The sequence below is a fragment of the Salmo salar genome, chromosome 12 (genome assembly GCF_965601325.2).
Source record: "Salmo salar chromosome 12, fSalSal1, whole genome shotgun sequence".
Lineage (NCBI taxonomy): Eukaryota > Metazoa > Chordata > Actinopteri > Salmoniformes > Salmonidae > Salmo > Salmo salar.
In genome coordinates, this window is record NC_138302.1 from 29,937,751 (window position 1) to 29,959,307 (window position 21,557).

The 21,557-nt window shown below is 44.5% G+C and overlaps 1 protein-coding gene across 8 annotated transcripts in view; it reads right to left on the reverse strand.

The window, feature by feature from the left end:
* Positions 1-21,557, reverse strand: part of LOC106564681 (myosin-10) — a 100,123-nt gene that overhangs the window by 37,124 nt on the left and 41,442 nt on the right. For 2 of the 8 annotated variants that reach the window (XM_082958815.1, XM_014130907.3), the window contains exons 4-8: positions 9,683-9,710; positions 7,480-7,582; positions 5,738-5,767; positions 5,480-5,497; positions 2,774-2,791 (exon numbers count right to left, since the gene is read on the reverse strand). In XM_082958815.1, coding sequence (XP_082814941.1) covers positions 2,774-2,791; positions 5,480-5,497; positions 5,738-5,767; positions 7,480-7,582; positions 9,683-9,710 — 197 coding nt within the window. Of the gene's footprint in view, positions 1-2,773; positions 2,792-5,479; positions 5,498-5,737; positions 5,768-7,473; positions 7,583-9,682; positions 9,711-21,557 lie in introns of all 8 variants that reach the window. The other 6 variants (XM_014130908.3, XM_014130906.3, XM_014130918.3 and 3 more) reach the window with 3 other exon arrangements.

Sequence of the window (21,557 nt, forward strand, 5' to 3'; positions counted from 1 at the left end):
GCTCCAAAATGTAAAGGTGGTATCCAAACTTGTCCAATAAGAAACACTGGTTTTCATCTTCCGTTGCTACAGTATACCCTAATGGACATGACCCTGTGTAGGTGTTTAGACAGGTGGCCCATTACGATCCCATCCAGAACCTCCTTCTAGGCTTGGTCATGACCAGGGAATCCAAGATGGCCCACCAAAAAAATAACATGGCGCGTATTTTGAGATTTTCTTTTCTGCGGCTAGGTGGGAATGGGATTTTCCCATTACGTCAAGCTCACCCAGACACATTTTGATCGCTCAAGACAGTGGCGTTTTTCCAGGGATGTCTGTGGGATGAGTTAGGGGTTAGGAAATCAGCCTTGCGTTCAGACGTGAGACGCGTAATGTGATCTTTGGCTGCCAGAGCTGTTTTCATTGAGTTTTCGTGCTGCTGAAAATGAGGCAGGAATGAATTGAATAAGCCCGTTCCTGTCAGTGGCAGATTGCACAGACGGTTAATTATAGCATGGTCCCAGATCTGTTAGTGCAGTCTTACCATTTCCTATAGTCATTGTCACGCGCTGTCTCTATAACGCAGTGCTATATGGCACAACTTGACAACACCACACGCTTTAGAACAAACTAGAACAGAGGACATAATGGAGACTGTTTAATGTCTACAAGCTGCCAATCTCTGCCAAACGCAGTCTGCAGACTGGGACCAGACTGGGGAGAGGGTAGGAACAAAGGGATGAATACAAAACACCAGCAGGGGTCCACTTTAGGAGCATTACAAGCTGACCCACATTCCAGCGTTCCGGAGTGTGTTACTCTTGTTCTGACAGATTCCAGAAACCATCATTGTCATGTAAGGAGGCTAATTACTAGCCGTGCCAACAACTGACAGGCCTGGAAGACCTCCGGGACATGTATTGTACCACATAATACGGTTTATGTGAGCAAGAAGACCATAAAATTACTGTTGATGGAATGCATTACACTTATTCTGATGAACAGTGTCTGGAAACCATCATAGCCACGTTAAGAGGCTATTCACTACAGTGACAACTACTGTAGGGGGCCTGGAAGAACTCGGGGACATATAGTTGTTGATAACATAGTTGTTGTTAGTGTGACTGTGGACAATGCTAGCGTTTACCACTTAATATCCCGTTAACATTGACACGACTATGAAATGAATGTATCTTTTGTAAAATAACTCTTCTCTATTCTCAATCTTTCCTCTGTAACTTGGGAAACATCTTTTGTAGCGTGTTCAGCCTCACTTGTTATCAGTGTTGGGGCCTTTGGCAGTGCTTTGGCCCAGATTGTGGAGACTGGGGGGCCAGAGGAACAGTAAAAACTGTCCCATTAAATCTTCAAGGAAGAGGCCAGGTGGGGATGTGGGCTCACATCTGCTCCACAGACTAGAGTCAATGGACAGACGTTACAAATCTATTCAAGTCCACAACCAAAGTCCCTGCTGGACAGACATTACAAATCTACCCAAGTCCTGACAAGCAGAGTCCCTGCTGGACAGACATTACAAATCTACCCAAGTCCTGACAAGCAGAGTCCCTGCTGGACAGACATTACAAATCTACCCAAGTCCTGACAAGCAGAGTCCCTGCTGGACAGACATTACAAATCTACCCAAGTCCACAAGCAGAATCACTGCTGGACAGATATTACAAGTTGTTTCACGAGTTGCTCCAAGTCCACAAGCAGAATACCACTTCAGTGACTGTTGGGAGAGTGCGAATGAAGCAGGCAACTAGACTTGTGTTTGTGGTTTGGGGAACAGGAACAAACCCCCACCCCTCCAGGGGAAGTCAGCAAAACTTTCTGTGTAAACTCCTCCCTCATGGCAAAGCAGGGAGCAGATGAAAGGCTTGCGAAGACAGGAAGAAGCAGTTCGAAGGGGATTCATTAGTGATCTAAGTAGCACTGCCACAGACGGCAAAATCCACAGTCAACACCCCATGGTGAATTCAATAAGGTACGAAGATTAAAATCCCCATTATCGTCCCTGCTGGGCGTTCTGTGGCTGGGTCTGAGTAGACCAAGCAGAGGAGAGGGTGTTGCAGGTCTTGGACCACGTCACGGCCCTCTCTCCCTGGGGGAGTCCGTTCAGCTGAGCTCTGGGCAGCGGTCCCCTTGGCTCTCCCTCCCTAGCTGCTCTCCTCCAGAGTCCAACTCCAGCTCCAGCTCCAGCTAGCTGGAAGCCAACTGACTATTTAGTAAAGCCTGCTATGGCTATTTGGCAGCACCAGCACCTCGCTAGTGAAAAGCTCTCCAGCAGGCTCACTGGGAGCCAAATTGGACGTGGGAGAGAAGTTTGTGACGAGGTCCTGAACGGAGTCTTGATCAATGTCTGCCAGTATAACAGTGTATTACAAATGCACTGTTTATGACTGGTGGTGTATTATTGTTTCAAATGCGATATGTCAGTTAGGAAGTGGGAAACGTGTTTATTAGTATGTATTAAACTAGGAAGTAATGTTAATTTTCCCGAATCTGAGATATTTGAAAGAAGCAGTGCCATCTATAGGTAAGGACAGGGACACCACACAGCGCATGGAGTGGATTAAAACTAAACTAGTTTAGTCCCAAAGGTGATAGAAACAGAAGCTGCTATTGGGCCCCCATTGACACCCATAAAAGGGCACAGATATACAGAATAGTACACAGCGACAATAGCAGCCCCTTTACAGGATATTCTGCCAATTGTGTTTTGAGCTAGTCTAGTGAGTGGAGTGCGGTGGGTGAGAGAGAGGTGAGGGACGGACTACATGCTACTCACATAGAACAGGGCTCCACTCTGTAGTCAAGGGGCAGATTGTCAAATGTTACCATGGAAATAAACAGGAAGTGTTAATGGTCATGGATACTAAACACACATAAAGGATATACATAACGTACATACACACCAAGTAAGACAATTACAGGTAGTACTCAAAGATAATTCGGACTAGACTAAATAATGCATAAAGACAAACGGTTTAAGTGAAATCTACAGTAGTACACTAAAACAGGAAGCAGGGGAATGGATATGTTATTCTGAAAGGCCCTATTCCAAGAAGCTATCTCACTGACGGTTGCAAATCCATATGTTTCTCATATTAGCCTTGGAGGCGGCGTGCCATAGTGCGCATCACATCTTTATTCAGAACACTGCTCATCTGCCCTTATGTGCCGTTTCCATGATCTTAACAGTATCAACAAGACCTAGAGCAGCTGGTTGAAATGCCTTGAGAGTAATATTAAACTACTGAACTAACTACTGTAATGACAACCACAGCCAGACAGTCTGCTTTTCAGTAATGTCCATTAACTGACCTCGTGTGTGTGTGTGTTTGGTCTTGTTCTTCTAATCATCGTGGGGAACTGAAATGTCCCTCACAAGGATAGTAAAACGAGGAAAATTCTCCCTTGTGGAGACATCTACGTAACATTGCAAAAATCAGAAATTTTCTGTCCAAAAATGACGCAGAAAAATTAATCCATGCTTTCGTTACTTCTAGGCTGGACTACTGCAATGCTCTACTTTCCGGCTACCCGGATAAAGCACTAAATAAACTTCAGTTAGTGCTAAATACGGCTGCTAGAATCCTGACTAGAACCAAAAAATTTGATCATATTACTCCAGTGCTAGCCTCCCTACACTGGCTTCCTGTTAAGGCAAGGGCTGATTTCAAGGTTTTACTGCTAACCTACAAAGCATTACATGGGCTTGCTCCTACCTATCTTTCCGATTTGGTCCTGCCGTACATACCTACACGTACGCTACGGTCACAAGACGCAGGCCTCCTAATTGTCCCTAGATTTTCTAAGCAAACGGCTGGAGGTAGGGCTTTCTCCTATAGAGCTCCATTTTTATGGAATGGTCTGCCTACCAATGTGAGAGACGCAGACTCAGTCTCAACCTTTAAGTCTTTACTGAAGACTTATCTCTTCAGTAGGTCCTATGATTAAGTATAGTCTGGCCCAGGAGTGTGAAGGTGAACGGAAAGGCTGGAGCAACGAACCGCCCTTGCTGTCTCTGCCTTGCCGGTTCCCCTCTTTCCACTGGGATTCTCTGCCTCTAACCCTTTTACAGGGGCTGAGTCACTGGCCTACTGGTGTTCTTCCATGCCGTCCATGGGAGGGGTGCGTCACTTGAGTGGGTTGAGTCACTGACGTGGTCTTCCTGTCTGGGTTGTGCCATGGCGGAGATCGTTGTGGGCTATACTCGGCCTTGTCTTAGGACGGTAAGTTGGTGGTTGGAGACATCCCTCTAGTGGTGTGGGGGCTGTGCTTTGGCAAAGTGGGTGGGGTTATATCCTGCCTGTTTGGCCCTGTCCGGGGGTATCATCGGATGGGGCCACAGTGTCTTCTGATCCCTCCTGTCTCAGCCTCCAGTATTTATGCTGCAGTAGTTTATGTGTCGGGGGGCTAGGGTCAGTCTGTTACATCTGGAGTATTTCTCTTGTCTTATCCGGTGTCCTGTGTGTATTTAAATATGCTCTCTCTAATTCTCTCTTTCTCTCTTTCTGTCTTTCTCTCGGAGGACCTGAGCCCTAGGACCATGCCTCAGGACTACCTGGTATGATGACTCCTTGCTGTCCCCAGTCCACCTGGCCGTGCTGCTGCTCCAGTTTCAACTGTTCTGCCTGCGGCTATGGAACCCTGACCTGTTCACCGGACGTGCTTGTTGCACCCTCGACAACTACTATGATTATTATTATTTGACCATGCTGGTCATTTATGAACATTTTAACATCTTGACCATGTTCTGTTATAATATCCACCCTGCATAGCCAGAAGAGGACTGGCCACCCCTCATAGCCTGGTTCCTCTCTAGGTTTCTTCCTAGGTTTTTGGCCTTTCTAGGGAGTTTTTCCTAGGGAGTTTTTCCTAGCCACCGTGCTTCTTTCACATGCTTTGCTTGCTGTTTGGGGTTTTAGGCTGGGTTTCTGTACAGCACTTTGAGTATATCAGCTGATGTACGAAGGGCTATATAAAAATAAATTTGATTGATTTGATTGGTTTGATTTGATTTGATTTCCCAAATTCACATGAGGACAAAGGCTACTTTAAGCTTAGGGGTTAGGTTTAGGGTTACAATTAGGGTTAGGTTTAAGGTTAGGTTTAGGGGTTAGGGAAAATAAGATTTTGAATGGAAATACATTTTAGGTCCCCACGAGGATAGAAGAACGTGTGTGTGTGTGTGTGTGTGTCAGTTCCATCTTTAGACTCAGGAACATATGCCTTCAACTCTCTTTCAACGTCTTACTGCTCAACTTCTACTCTGCATTGTACAAAAATATCTCACATAGTGCGGCATGTCTGCCAAACTTTGACTGGTGGCGACCAAACACAACAAAGGCATGTATGACTGTTTCATCTAGTGTGGAATAACAACATTTGCAAGCACATTTTACAGGACAGTACAGTGCATTGGCCCACAGGTATACATGGAAAAGCTGCATTCACATAAATATTCATGCCAGATTTAAAGTTTACTTACGACATTATTATTTTCCGCCTGATAGAAAGAGAATCTGGGTCAATACCCAAACTTTGTTTGTCTCATTTTTACACATACATGCTTCACAGTGTGCAAGAAAATCACCAATGGCACCATTTCACAAAACAGGCTGTAGTCACAAAGAAATATATTAAATTGCCACTAGTTTTACATAACAGTAGGTCCGTTTAAGAGTAGAAAGTTGGTGATGCAACATGCACATGAACGAGGTGTTTAGAAGAAAGTGTAAAGACTTGCCTGTAGTTTTACTGGTTTAGGCGACTCTGGCTGTTTGTTGCAAATAAACAAACGCAAATATATTAGAGGGTTGTGCACGCCTGCGTAATCTATAGAGCCCACTATAGGTGCTACTGTAGGATGCATTCACTTTGGCAACACACATCATTATGGGACTGGAGCTCGTCTATATGAATTCTTAACACATTTACAGGCATGTTATGCAAAAAAACATCTATATATTGGCACATTTGATCAATGGGTTAATCTTTATAAACTGGGTGTTTCGAGCCCTGAATGCTGATTGGCTGAAAGCCGTGGTATATCACACCGTATACCACGGGTATGACAACACATGTATTTGTACAGTTCTAATTACGTTGGTAACCAGTTTATAATAGCTCTACGTTGTGTCGTGCCTAAGAACAGCCCTTAGTTGTGATATATTGGCCATATACCCCACCCAATCGTGCCTTATTGCTTAATGAGCCTATTTCTGACTGCCGTGGTAATGTACCAGCATCATATAACTACAGAAGGACTTGACCCTTTCGTGACCTCATCACACAGCCCATGTCCACTGTCAGACACTGTTGTCCTCTAATGATTATGCCCGCATTATCATATGGATCTATCTGATATGGATTAACTAGGGTTGGAGTTAATCCACTGTACTGTAAATACCAGTGGATCAGACTGGCCTGGTATTAGGGAGACATTGTGGATCAGACAGGCCTGGTATTAGGGAGACATTGTGGATCAGACAGGCCTGGTATTAGGGAGACATTGTGGATCAGACAGGCCTGGTATTAGGGAGACATTGTGAATCAGACTGTCCTGGTATTAGGGGGACATTGTGAATCAGACTGGCCTGGTATTAGGGGAACATTGTGAATCAGACTGGCCTGGTATTAGGGGGACATTGTGGATCAGACTGGCCTGGTATTAGGGAGACATTGTGAATCAGACTGGCCTGGTATTAGAGGGACATTGTGAATTAGACTGTCCTGGTATTAGGGGAACATTGTGAATTAGACTGTCCTGGTATTAGGGGAACATTGTGAATTAGACTGGCCTGGTATTAGGGGGACATTGTAGATCAAACTGGCCTGGTATTAGGGGACATTGTGGATCAGACTGGCCTGGTATTAGGGGACATTGTGGATCAGACTGGCCTGGTATTAGGAGGACATTGTGGATCACACTGGTCTAGTATTAGGGGACTTTGTGGATCAGACTGGCCTGGTATTAGGGGACTTTGTGGATCAGACTGGCCTGGTATTAGGGGGACATTGTGGATCAGACTGGCCTGGTATTAGGGGACTTTGTGGCTCAAACTGGCCTGGTATTAGGGGACATTGTGGATCAGACTGGCCTGGTATTAAGGGACATTGTGGATCAGACTGGTCTGGTATTAGGAGGACATTGTGGATCAGACTGGCCTAGTATTAGGGGACTTTGTGGATCAGACTGGCCTGGTATTAGGGGACTTTGTGGATCAGACTTCCCTGTACTAGGGGACTTTGTGGATCAGACTGGCCTGTATTAGGGGACTTTGTGGATCAGACTGGCCTGGTATTAGGGGGACATTGTGGGCCGTACAAGTTGTTAACTCTCCTCTTTCATCAGTTACCCCTCAATAGAAAGACATACTGTAACTGTGACTTTCAGAACAGGGCTTAGGGGGAGATCTAGAGGTGTGGTAGGGAGATAAACATGGCAGGGGGAATATAGAGAAAGAAAAGACAGAAACTTACACTTACAGGAATGTTGTGGTCTTTTTTTCCTTTATGGGAGGAAGCCACATGTGCAAGGTACTGGATGACCTTTTTAGTGTTTTCTGTCTTGCCAGCACCAGATTCACCTCTGAGAAGACAGAAAACATACAAGACAGATTCCTGGGTTAGTAGATGGGGAAGAATGACGTGTGTTTGTGTGTGTCAGAACTGTCTTTCTGACTGGCAGATGTTTTTGTGAGGAGATTATGGCACTTGGGAAACTCCATAAACAGTCTTGAGCCGGGGGTGAGAGAGCTAGCCAAGCTCTGCTCCCTGCAACTCCGCTAAACAACAAATTATGTGAAAATAAACCACAGTTGCCAGGTTTATCGGATGAGGCAGTGTAGCAGGGCTTTTGTGTATCTATATGTGCTGTTTATTTTATTTGAGCTAGTTTAGTTCATCGGCTGTGGTTGAGGGTGGGACTCACGGACCCACAGCGATGACAGCTTTAGAGCAAGGAAGTATGTTTTTGCAAGCTCTTCAAGCCATGCAGAAAGAATCCTATCCCCAAGTGACACTTACTGTACAGTAACATCAACACACAATGCATACCAGTGGTTTTAAAATAGGTACTCAATTCTACGTAATCGCTGGTGGTTAACATTGAACTTTCTCCCAGATCTCTGGCGCAACGCTAGGTTATATCTATTTCAGCAAAATGATCTGCAAAATAAAACTAATGACATGATGATCTTCAAATAAATGACAAGGCCCCGGAATACTCACTTAGTGTGAAATCATTTACAATAACAAAGTCATGTGTAGTTTCTTTCTTTCAGAGTCCCCTTGCCTGGCCATGTAGTGAAGTCCTATGGTAGTCTAGTCTAGTATTATGAATATGCTGTATGGCTGATGAGTTGTGTGTTTAGTGTTGAGCTCAATAACCACCGGGAGAAGAGGGTGTTTCTGGCTGCGTCTGAAATGACGGGCTCTGGTCAAAAGTAGTGCACTATGTAGGCATTAGGGTGCTATTTAGGACACAACCCGTGAGTGAGTGATTGCATCAATGTCCATGAGGTTGGCATTGAACTGGACGTGTTAGATTCCTCAGGTTGGTTCGCCTTGCTGCAGAGGAGACCACTCATATTCTCAGGGACTGACTTATAATCACATGGCATCTCTGTGCAGCATTTACATTGCTATGACCACCGTCTCCTACAGTGTGTGTGTGTGTGTGTGTGTGTGTGTGTGTGTGTGTGTGTGTGTGTGTGTGTGTGTGTGTGTGTGTGTGTGTGTGTGTGTGTGTGTGTCACAGTCACCATACAAATCCATAATAGCAGATGTGAGATTTTATGATAGTGTTCAAGCCACACGTCCGACATCCATCCAAATTCTTCCATGCTCCCCCAGACTTAGTCATGTATGGTGAGAGGCTAGGAAAACATGTGTTGCGTGTGGCTGGTAGCCTTGGGGGCTCCAGGGACATTTTGGGTGATGGTGGATCGGGTTCAGACCAGCGCAGGGAGAGAACACACACAATTGGAGAAACTTTACCCTGTATACTCTTTCACACATCATCGGTGTAGGCCTGTCACAGGGGCTTACAATGAGATGCCACGCTGACATTTTTCTTGGCAGCATTCCTGTCATCTGTAGATATTGGGCGCTAGACTGGAATACAGCCAACGGGTAAGGGTTTTGTGTGTGTGTGTGTGTGTGTGTGTGCCAGAAACACCAAACATTTCCCAGCTTCCCTGCCCCAAGCCTAAGTCTCTTTCCCATAAGTGTCTGTCTCACTGTTCTGTGTCACTAAGTTGCTCCTTTTAAAATAGCTAGAGGCCCCTGGCTCTGTTCTAGCTCAATTCAATTGATTCCTCTTTCGACCTATAATCAGTGCTAAGTACATTCATGTCGGCTTCAATAGGCTGCGCTTCATTCTTAGTTGAATCGAGCTTTTGCAGGAATGCAATGCAGCAGGTAATTTCCCATTTCATTTTCGGGACTACTAAGTGAGGAAGAGACGCGCATAACAAAGATAATTGAATCGTGAATGTTATGCAATTAAGCTGGCGCTTTTCTAAACCATCTGGTCCAAACCAGTGACGTGTAGTATTATACTATGCAGGCTGGATGCAAGGAATCAAACTGAGAAGACACTTTCCTGTAAATCCAGCAACCCATGCAACACAGAACACAGAAAGAGAGAAGAAAAGGGCTGAGCAGACATGGCTCAGAGGTTACTCACGTGCAAAGAATTGATTGGTCCTCTCGATCTGGAAGGGAAAGAGAAAGAGGGAGAGAGAGAGAAATGGGGGAGAGAGAGAGAGAGAAAGAGAAATGGGGAGATAGAAATTATAGTGTCAGCATTTAGCATACTCATCGGCAATGGCCCATTCCCCAAAATCCCTCTTTCAAACTGAAATGAGTTCTTGTACCAAATGTATCACTGGCTGACAGATGTACACCAAAGTCATTTTACAGAACATAGCCAACTTTACTGAGCTTGGTGAGTTTGCCATCAAATGAGATACTCCCTTCAAACAGGTTGAAGGTCATTGTCTGCACCAGGAACGAAATGTAATTTCACTAAACATTTCAAAAACCTCAGGATCCAGACATTTCACAGGTGTTCTGAGGCACACAAAATGGAGGAGGAATCGAGGATTCTTTCAAAGGAAAGCTTTGTAGTGCCAAACCTCTGCATTACAGAGATAAGGGCTGATAGTGTACCTTGTCACTATTAGGCTGGGGAATTGAGGGAAGCTGAGCGTAAAACTGCTGAAAGCTACACTCTTAGAAAAAAGAGTTCCAAAAGGGTTCTTCGGCTGTCCCCATAGGAGAACTCTTTTTGGTTCCAGGTAGAACCTTCTGCGAAAAGGGTTATACATGGAAACCAAAAGTGTTCTAAATAGCACCTTTTTTCCAAAGACTGTATGTCGGCTATGTCCATCATGTGCATGTAGCCTATGTGAAAACAGTTTACATATGAACTCATTGAACTCAGTTAGACCACGGTAGGCGTAATACTGCAACCAAAGGCCATCTTTCTCTGTATTTAGAGTCTTGTTATTTTAGAGCCCTGTATCACTGAACTGGTTGGCTGACGACAGAAACACAGCTCTCTAGGAAGAAGGCAGAGCATCAATGTGATTTACAGTCAGCAAGAAAGAGAGGAGAGAGAGAGGAGAAAGAGAGAGAAAGAGAGAGAGATGCTCTGGTTTAACGGCTAGAGGATCAGGAAGAAGCAGGAGGGAGCCATTTCAAGTGACAGTGAGGTTGGGACAGTTTGCCAATCACTGAGCTCCTTCTCATCTAATAGGCTGAGGTGAACGGGGGCACCACAATGGGTTTTTTATGACATTTTTTTTATTTCACCTTTATTTAACCAGGTTACAACTGCGACCTGGTCAAGATAAAGCAAAGCAGTGCGACACAAACAACAACACAGAGTTACACATGGAATAAACAAACATACAGTCAATAACACAGCCTTCCCTGTAGCTCAGTTGGTAGAGCATGGTGTTTGCAACACCAGGGTCGTGGGTTCGATTCCCACGGGGGGCCAGCACAGAGAAAAAAAAATAAAAAAATGTATGAGTTGTATGAAATGTATGCATTCACTACTGTAAGTCGCTCTGGATAAGAGCGTCTGCTAAATGACGTAAAATGTAAATGTAAATAACACAATAGAGAAAATGTCTATATACAGTGTGTGCAAATGAGGTAAGATAAGTGAGGTAGGCAATAAATAGGCCATAGTGGCAAAATAATTACAATTTAGCAATTAAACACTGGAGTGATAGATGTGCAAAAGATGAATGTGCAAGTAGAGATACTGGAGTGCAAAGGAGTAAAAAATAAAAAATAAATAACAGTATGGGGATGCGGAAGTTGGATGGCCTATTTACAGATGGGCTATGTACAGGTGCAGTGATCTGTGAGCTGCTCTGACTGCTAGAGCTGTTCTTTTTTTTCGGAATTGGCGGCAGTATTGAGTAGCTTGGATGAATAAGGTGCCCAGAGTAAACTGCCTGCAACTCAGGCCAGGAAGCTAGAATATGCATATAATAGGGGGACATTGTGAATTAGAAAACACTCTAAAGTTTCCAAAACTGTTAAAATAATGTCTGTGAGTATAACAGAACTCATATGGCAGGCAAAAACCTGAGAAAAATCCAACCAGGAAGTGGGAAATCTGAGGTTTGTAGTTTTTTTAAGTGATTGCCTATCCAATACACTGTGTCTATGGGGTCAGATTGCACTTCCTAAGGCTTCCACTAGATGTCAACAGTCTTTAGAACGTTGTTTCAGGCTTCTACTGTGAAAGGGGAGCGAATAAGAGCTGTTTGAACCAGGGGTCTGGCTGAAAGCCTTGAGTTGTTTATCGCGCGCGGCTGTGAGCGCGTGCTCCGTTCCCTTTCCTTTCTAAAGACAAAGGAATTGTCCGGTTGGAATATTATTGCAGATTTATGATTAAAATCATCCTAAAGATTGATTATATACATCGTTTGACATGTTTCTACAAACTATAATGGAACTTTTTTGACATTTCGTCTGGACTTTGTGAGCGCACCTTGTGCATTTGGATTACTGGACTAAACGCGTGAACAAAAAGGAGGTATTTGGACATAAAGATGAACTTTATCGAACAAAATGAACAGTTATTGTCTAACATGGAGACCTGGGAGTGCCATCAGATGAAGATCATCAAAGGTAAGTGATTAATTTTAATGCCATTTCTGACTTTTGTGACACCTCTCGTTGGTTGGAAAATGGCTGTATGGTTTTCTGTGGCTAGGCGCTGACCTAACATAATCGCATGGTGTGCTTTCGCCGTAAAGCCTTTTTGAAATCTGACACAGCGGTTGCATTAAGGAGAAGTTTAGCTTTAATCGTATGTTAAACACTTGTATCTTTCATCAATGTTTATGATGAGTATTTCTGTAATTTGATGAGGCTCTCTGCACTTTCATCGGATGTTTGTTTGAGACAATGCATTTCTGAACATAACGCGCCAATTTCAAATGAGGTTTTTGGACATAAAGATGAACTTTATCGAACAAAACACACATTTATTATCTAACATGGAGTCCTGGGAGTGCCATCCGGTTAGTGATTAATTTTAATGCTATTTCTGTCTTTTGTGACACCTCTCCTTGGTTGGAAAATGGCTGTATGGTTTTCTGTGGCTAGGCGCTGACCTAACATAATCGCAGGGGCTTTTGCCGTAAAGCCTTTTTGATGAAGAAATTTATCTTTAAAATGGTGTATAATACTTGTATGTTTGAGGATATTTAATTATGAGATTTCTGTTGTTTGAATTTGGCGCCTTACAATTTCACTGGCTGTTGGCGTTCCACATATCCCAGAGAGGTTAAAGTTAGTGAGGGAGATATGAGTCTCCAGCTTCAGTGATTTTTGCAATTCGTTCCAGTCATTGGCAGCAGAGAACTGGAAGGAAAGGCGGCCAATGAGGAATTGGCTTTGGGGGTGACCAGTGAAATATACCTGCTGGAGCGCATGCTACGGATGGGTGTTGCTATGATGACCAATGAGCTGAGATAAGGGGGGCTTTACATAGCAAAGACTTGTAGATGACCTGGAGCCAGTGGGTTTGGCGACGAATTTGAAGCGAGGGTCAGCAAACGAGAGCATACAGGTCGCAGTGGTGGGTAGTATATGAGGCTTTGGTGACAGACTGCATCCATTTTACTGAGTAGAGTGTTGGAAGCTATTTTGTAAATGACATCGCCAAAGTCAAGGATCGGCAGGATAGTCAGTTTTACGAGGGTATGTTTGGCAGCATGAGTGAATGATGCTTTGTTGCGAAATAGGAAGCCGATTTTAGATTTAATTTTGGATTGGAGATGCTTAATGTGAGTCTGGAAGGAGAGTTTACAGTCTAACCAGACTCTTAGGTATTTGTAGTTGTCCACATTTTCTAAGTCAGAATCGTCCAGAGTAGTGATGCTGGATGGGTGGCAGGTGCAGGCAGCGATCGGTTGAAGAGCATGCATTTAGTTTTAATTGCATTTAAGAGCAGTTGGAAGCCACGAAAGGAGAGTTGTACGGCATTGAAGCTCGTCTGGAGGTTAGTTAACACAGTGTCCAAAGAAGGGCCAGAAGTATACAGAATGGTGTCGTCTGCGTAGAGGTGGATCAGAGAATCACCAGCAGCAAGAGCGACATCATTGATGCATACAGAGAAAAGAGTCGGCCCAAAAATTGAACCCTGTGGTACCCCCATAGAGACAGCCAGAGGTCCGGACAACAGGCCCTCCGATTTGCCACACTGAACTCTGTCTGAGAAGTAGTTGGTGAACCAGGCGAGGCAGTCATTTGAGAAACCAAGGCTGTTGAGTCTGCCGATAAGAATGTCAAAAGCCTTGGCCAGGTCGATGCATACAGCTGCACAGTATTGTCTCTTATCGATGGGGGTTATGATATCGTTTAGGACCTTGAGCGTGGCTGAGGTGCACCCATGACCAGCTCGGAAACCAGATTGCATGGCGGAGAAGGTACGGTGGGATTCGAAATGGTCGGTGATCTGTTTGTTAACTTGGCTTTCGAAGACCTTAAAAAGGCAGGGTAGGATAGATATTGGTCTATAGCAGTTTGGGTCTCGAGTGTCTCCCCTTTGAAGAGGGGGATGACCGCGGCAGCTTTCCAATCTTTGGGGATCTCAGACGACACAAAAGAGAGGTTGAACAGGCTAGTAATAGGGGTTGCAACAATTTCGTCTGATAGTTTTAGAAAGAGAGGGTACAGATTGTCTAGCCCGGCTGATTTGTAGGGGTCCAGATATTGCAGCTCTTTCAGAATATCAGCTGTCTGGATTTGGGTGAAGGAGAAATGGGGGAGGCTTGGGCAAGTTGCTGTGGGGGGTGCAGGGGTGTTGACCGGGGTAGGGGTGGCCAGGAGGAAAGCATGGTCAACTATAGAAAAATGCTTCTTGAAATTCTCAATTATTGTGGATTTATCGGTGGTGACAGTGTTTCCTAGCCTCAGTGCAGTGCTCTTATTCTCCATGGACTTTACAGTGTCCCAGAACTTTTGGAGTTTGTGCTGCAGGATGCAAATTTCTGTTTGAAAAAGCTAGCCTTTGCTTTCCTAACTGCCTGTGTATATTGGTTCCTAACTTCCCTGAAAAGTTCCATATCGTGGGGGCTATTTGATGCTAATGCCATACACCACAGGATGTTTTGTGCTGGTCAAGGGCAGTCAGGTCTGGAGTGAACCACGGGCTACATCTATTCCTGGTTCTACATTTTTTGAACGTGGCATGCTTATTTAAGATGGTGAGTAAAGCACTTTTAAAGAATAACCAGGCATCTTCTACTGACGGAATGAGGTCAATATCCTTCCAGGATACCCGGGCCAGGACGTTTAGGAAGGCCTGCTTACTGAAGTGTTTTAGGGAGTGTTTGACAGTGATGAGGGGTGGTCATTTGACCACAGACCCACTACGGACGCAAGCAATGAGACAGTGATCGCTGAGATCCTGTTTGAAGACAGCAGAGGTGTATTTGGAGGGCAGGTTGGTTAGGATGATATCTATGAGGGTGCCTGTGTTTACGGATTTGGGGTTGTACCTGGTAGGTTCATTGATAATTTGTGTGAGATTGAGGGCATCAAGCTTAGATTGTAGGATGGCCGGGGTGTTAAGCATGTCCCAGTTTAGGTCACCTAACAGCAGGAGCTCTGAAGATAGATGGGGGGCAATCAATTCACATATGGTGTCCAGGGCACAGCTGGTTTAAGGGCACAGCTGGGTTAACAGACAAGTTGCTTTTTGTCAAACAAGTGTTCCAGTGATTTAATTTTCTTAACTCGAGTGGATTTGATTAATAGTAACCAAATTTGACATCGGGTTGCGTAACTTCTTCAGATTAGAGTTACTGGAGAGTCAGAACAGCTCTACACAGTGGTGGTTGATGCTACTGTACATAACTTAACATCTGTCAACGTTGCCTTGTACTCCAGTTAATAGGCACTGGGATGGAAATATTTGTGATTTTTTGTAACCACATTTTTATTTATTTTGTAAGTTTTTCATGGGGGGGGTACAGGTGCAATATACAAATTCGTATAATTTAATATTCAGTTCATATCGTATTTACCTGTGGGCTGCCACTCAAAAAAGAAAAGAAAAAAACATTTAGAAAAACGGTACATAAATACAAAGTATTGATCGTTATGATCATATTACAGAGTTACAAAGTTATAATAAATTTAGCGTGTAAAGAATGATTGCTAGTAGTCCAAGTAATTGCCACCAGATAATGTTTCTAAGACTTCATTCCTCGCACTCGTAAACACCACATAAAGCACTGTCTGCCACCAGACCAAACTGTCTGCCACCAGACCAAACTGTCTGCCACCAGACCAAACTGTCTGCCACAATGGGAGGCATCCGATCAGTCCCCGGAAGCAGTGGGCTCCAAATGAACCCAAGTTTGTGGCTGCCGGCCAGGTTAGCACCAGAGAGTGGCAGTAGAGAGGAGCGTAAGGGGGGTGGTGAGGTGTGAGGTCATGGGAACTAACTGTGGTTCGGCTGCCAGCATCAGCGCCTCCTCAGGCCTCTCAGCTGTGTCACATGCCTGGCAGAGCTGGAGTACCACAGATAAGACAAAGGCCATCAGCTCCCTTCCTTTCTGCTGTGAGTCCCTTCCTCCGGGCTCCGGAGGTAGACCACTGACGCCAGATAGACCTTTGTGGTCAGTTCTGGCCGTGAGTCTGACGAGGGCTGGGCTCTTGTCACCGAGGCAGAGCAAGGGGCTGATCCACAGTAAGAGGCAGAGCATGGGGCTGACCCACAGTAAGGGGCATAGGGGTGACCCACAGCAAGAGGCAGAGCATGGCGCTGACCCACAGTAAGAGGCAGAGCATGGGGCTGACCCACAGTAAGAGGCAGAGCATGGGGCTGACCCACAGTAAGAGGCAGAGCATGGGGCTGGCCCAAAGTAAGGGCCCAGAAGCACAGTTTGGGACTGTACATAACCCATCGTATCTACTAGCAGTGAGCTAGTTTATAGAGGGAAAGGTGGGAACATAACTGACCAGATATCCCATATCAAGTTTCATTGCCTAAGTGCCATGTGCCGAGTTCTCAGATTGGACTATAAAAGACCATGACCAATATAGCATAAGAGAGAGAGAGCTGCTCACACCAGCAATGACTCATCAGGAGCAGAACAGCATCGTAGCCCTGAAGACAGCCTTCTGTCCAATCTGTATCTCTACCACAAAGGAGCACTTCTATGTTAGATAGGCTTCACCCCTGAAAACATCAATAACCTGATTATGTCTGGGAATACACGCCTTATTAGGTTTAAAGAGTTTCCATCCAATCTGGGAGAGTCATGATGAGCAGTGGAAAGGTGGATGGAAAGGATTGTGATGCATTATTAGATTGTCTCCTGTGAGGTACCGTAGTCAATCATTCAAGACAGGGGTGCATCTTTTCCTTCATAGGGGGTGTGTATTTTCCTGTATTCACCAAAGGAGTAACACTTGTCTCTAGGCTAAACGTTATCAGCTTTTCATGGATGTCAATGACCCAAATTATTTAATTTCCACATTTTTGATTTGAGGATTATTCACATACATTGTGCAATGTAATGAATGTTTTGTTGATTATTTGTGTATTTGTTTACTGCATTGTTAGGAGCTGCTCAACATCAACAAAACAAATGAGATGATCGTGGTCTTCAGAAAACAGCAGAGGGAGCACCCCCCTATCCACATCGAAGGGACAGTAGCGGAGAAGGTGGAAAGTTTTAAGTTCCTCGGAGTACACATCACAGACAAACTGAAATGGTCCACCCACACAGACAGTGTGGTGAAGAAGGCGCAACAGCGCCTCTTCAACCTCAGGAGGCTGAAGAAATTTGGCATGTCACCTAAAACACTCACAAACTTTTACAGGCGCACAATCGAGAGCATCCTGTCAGGCTGTATCACCGCCTGGTACAGCAACTGCACCACCCTCAACCGCAAGGCTCTCCAGATGGTGATGCGGTCTGCACAACGCATCATCGGGGGCACACAACCTGCCCTCCAAGACACCTACAGCACCCGATGTCACAGGAAGGCCAGAAAGATAATCAAGGACAACAATCACCCGAGCCACTGCCTGTTCACCCCACTACCATCCAGAAAGCGAGGTCAGTACAGGTGCATCAAAGCTGGGACCGAGAGACTGAAAAACAGCTATCTCAAGGCCATAAGACTGCTAAACAGCCATCACTAACTCAGAGAAGCTACTGCCTACATAGAGACTCAAATCACTGGCCACTTTAATAAATGGATCACTAGTCACTTTAAACAATGCCACTTTAACCTGTTAGGGCTAGGGGGCAGTATTGACACGGCTGGATAAAAAACATACCCGATTTAATCTGGTTACCACTCCTACCCAGTAACTAGAATATGCATATACTTATTACATATGGATAGAAAACACCCTAAAGTTTCTAAAACTGTTTGAATGGTGTCTGTGAGTATAACAGAACTCAAATGGCAGATCAAAACCTGAGAGATTCCTTTACAGGAAGTGGCCTGTCTGACCATTTCTTGAACTTCTTTTCCATCTCTATCTTTTACTAAGGATCTCTGCTCTAACGTGACACTTCCCACGTCGTCCATAGGCGCTCAGAGCCCGGGAAAAAACAGAATGTCGTCATTCCAGCCCCAGGCTGAAACACATTATCGCCTTTCTCAAGTGGCCGATCAAGGGACTCTGGGCTTATGCGCATGACCCGACCGCCCCCGCCTTTGTGATTTTTTCCTCTGTTTGCCGAAAAGGAGATTCCCTGTCGGAATATTATCGCTTTTCTACGAGAAAAATGGCATAAAAATTGATTTTAAACAGCGGTTGACATGCTTCGAAGTACGGTAATGGAATATTTAGAATTTTATTGTCACGAATTGCGCCATGCGCGCGACACTTCTTTACCATTTCGGATAGTGTCTGGAACGCACGAACAAAACGCCGCTATTCGGATATAACGATGGATTATTTTGGACCAAACCAACATTTGTTATTGAAGTAGCAGTCCTGGGTGTGCATTCTGACGAAGACAACAAAAGGTAATCAAACTTTTATAATAGTAAATATGATTATGGTGAGTGCTAAACTTGCCGGGTGTCTAAATAGCGAGCCCGTGATGCCTGGGCTATGTACTTAGAATATTGCAAAATGTGCTTTCACCAAAAAGCTATTTTAAAATCGGACATATCGAGTGCATAGAGGAGGTCTGTATCTATAATTCTTAAAATAATTGTTATGCTTTTTGTGAACGTTTATCGTGAGTAATTTAGTAAAATGTTAGCGAATTCCCCGGAAGTTTGCGGGGGGTATGCTAGTTCTGAACGTCACATGCTAATGTAAAAAGCTGGTTTTTGATATAAATATGAACTTGATTGAACAAAACATGCATGTATTGTATAACATAATGTCCTAGGGTTGTCATCTGATGAAGATCATCAAAGGTGAGTGCTGCATTTAGCTGTCTTCTGGGTTTTGGTGACATTATATGCTGGCTTGAAAAATGGGTGTCTGATTATTTCTGGCTTGGTACTCTGCTGACATAATCTAATGTTTTGCTTTCGTTGTAAAGCCTTTTTGAAATCGGACAGTGTGGTTAGATTAACGAGAGTCTTGTCTTTAAATAGCTGTAAAATAGTCATATGTTTGAGAAATTGAAGTAATAGGATTTTTAAGGTTTTGAAAATCGCGCCACAGGCTGCAAGTGGCTGTTACGTAGGTGGGACGCAAGCGCCCACCTAGCCCGAGGTTTTAATAATGTTAACATATCTTACATTACTCATCTCATATGTATATACTGTACCTTATACCATCTATTGCACCTTGCCTATGACGCTCGGCCATCGCTCATCCATATATTTATATGTTCATATTCTTATTCCATCCCTTTAGATTTGTGTGTATTAGGTAGTTGGTGGGGAATTGTTAGTTTACTTGTTAAATATTACTGTCGGAACTAGAAGCACAAGCATTTCGCTACACTCAAATTAACATCTGCTAAACATGTGTATGTGACCAAAAACATTTGATTTGAGCTAGTAACCAAAGTATTTAGCTGCACCTGCTATAACATCAACTGTAAGGCACCAATAAACATTGATTTGATTAGATATCCTAATTATCTCAGGAATTTCACCCCGACCTACGAGAAGACTAGAAGGGTGCACTACAAAGCATTCCGATGAATTCATGTGAAATTTTCAATTGTCGCTGTGACGTAACAAGTGATGAATTTAACGTGTCGTGTTCAAATCTAGCAGGTCTTCACCATCTCTTAGGAACAGAGAGAGGTGCTACTGGTTTCCATCTTTGTCTGACACTGCGTTTAGGTTGATGCTGGGCATTCAAGTAGGTACTGTAAATCTCCTCTCCATTCATCCTCATTAAGCGGATTAAAAATCCAAGATGGCATAGCAGTCAGACGTTCTTTGTCCTCGTCTTGTCGTGTCCCGTGTATATAGATTTACATATTTTCTTCGCATATCTTTTTATTTATTTTTTCTTCTAAAAACTCAACTTCAACACACTCTCCTGCAACCCGCCTCACCAATTGTTTAAAAAAAATACTATTATTCACCTCAAATCTGAAATCCACAACAGAAGCTAGCCAGAAGTTAGCCAGTTCACTGGCTAACGTTAGTATTCAGCTAACCACGGTTGGCGGTCATCAGCTATCCTTTAGCTCGAAAAGCTATCGCCAGTTCTTGTACAACGCGACTCAGACCAGAGCATACCGGACCTATTTTCTCTCCATATCCCCGGATTTCTACCGCAAGCTCTGGACATTTACACCTGGATCTTGCAGCTAGCTAGCTGCTATCCGAGTGACTATTGGCTAACGTCGGTCCCGGAGCAAACATCAATTATTCCGGAGCTAGCCAGCTGAAGAGTTCCATCAGCCACTCCAGGGCTACAATCACCTATCCGGACCCGTTTTACTGCCGATGCGGAGCCCTTCCGGGCCTTCACGACTGGCCTACCGACGTTATCTGCCCGAGGGAGTTATCCAACTGGCCCCTCCGTCGCGACGTAACCTGAACGCCCATCTGCGGCCCTCTAATCGTTAGCTGTCTTATCGGCTGCTATCTGAATAGGTCTATCGGACAATTTTCTTGGGCCACTATAACTATTTTGCCAATTGGATTGGTCCATCTTCTGCCAGCTTGCTACCCATGACCCGGCTCGCTGTCTGAATCGCCGTGACCCCAACCAACCTCACTACTCACTGGACCCTTATGATCACTCGGCTAAGCATGCCTCTCCTTAATGTCAATATGTCTTGTCCATTGCTGTTCTGGTTAGTGTTTATTGGCTTATTTCACTGTAGAGCCTCTAGCCCTGCTCATTATACCTTATCCAACCTTTCAGTTCCACCACCCACACATGCTATGACATCACCTGGTTTCAATGATGTTTCTAGAGACAATATCTCCCTCATCATCACTTCAATGCCTAGGTTTACCTCCACCGTATTCACATCCTACCATACCTTTGTCTGTACATTATACCTTGAAGCTATTTTATCGCCCCCAGAAACCTGCTCCTTTTACTCTCTGTTCCGGACGTCCTAGACGACCAATTCTCATAGCTTTTAGCCGTACCCTTATCCTACTCCTCCTCTGTTCCTCTGGCGATGGAAAGGTGAATCCAGGCCCTGCAGTGCCTAGCTCCACTCCTATTCCCCAGGTGCTCTCTTTTGATGACTTCTGTAAAGTTTGTTTGTTTTATTCACTGCTTTAGCACACTCTGCCAACCCGGATGTCCTAGCTGTGTCTGAAACCTGGCTTAGGAAGACCACCAAAAACTCTGAAATCGCCATCCCTAACTACAACATTTTCAGACAAGATAGAACGGCCAAAGGGGGCGGTGTTACAATCTACTGCAGAGATAGCCTGCAGAGTTCTGTCCTACTATCCAGGTCTGTACCCAAACAATTTGAACTTCTACTTTTAAAAATTCACCTCTCTAAAAACAAGTCTCTCACCGTTGCTGCCTGCTATAGACCACCCTCTGCCCCCAGCTGTGCTCTGGACACCATATGTGAACTGATTGCCCCCCATCTATCTTCAGA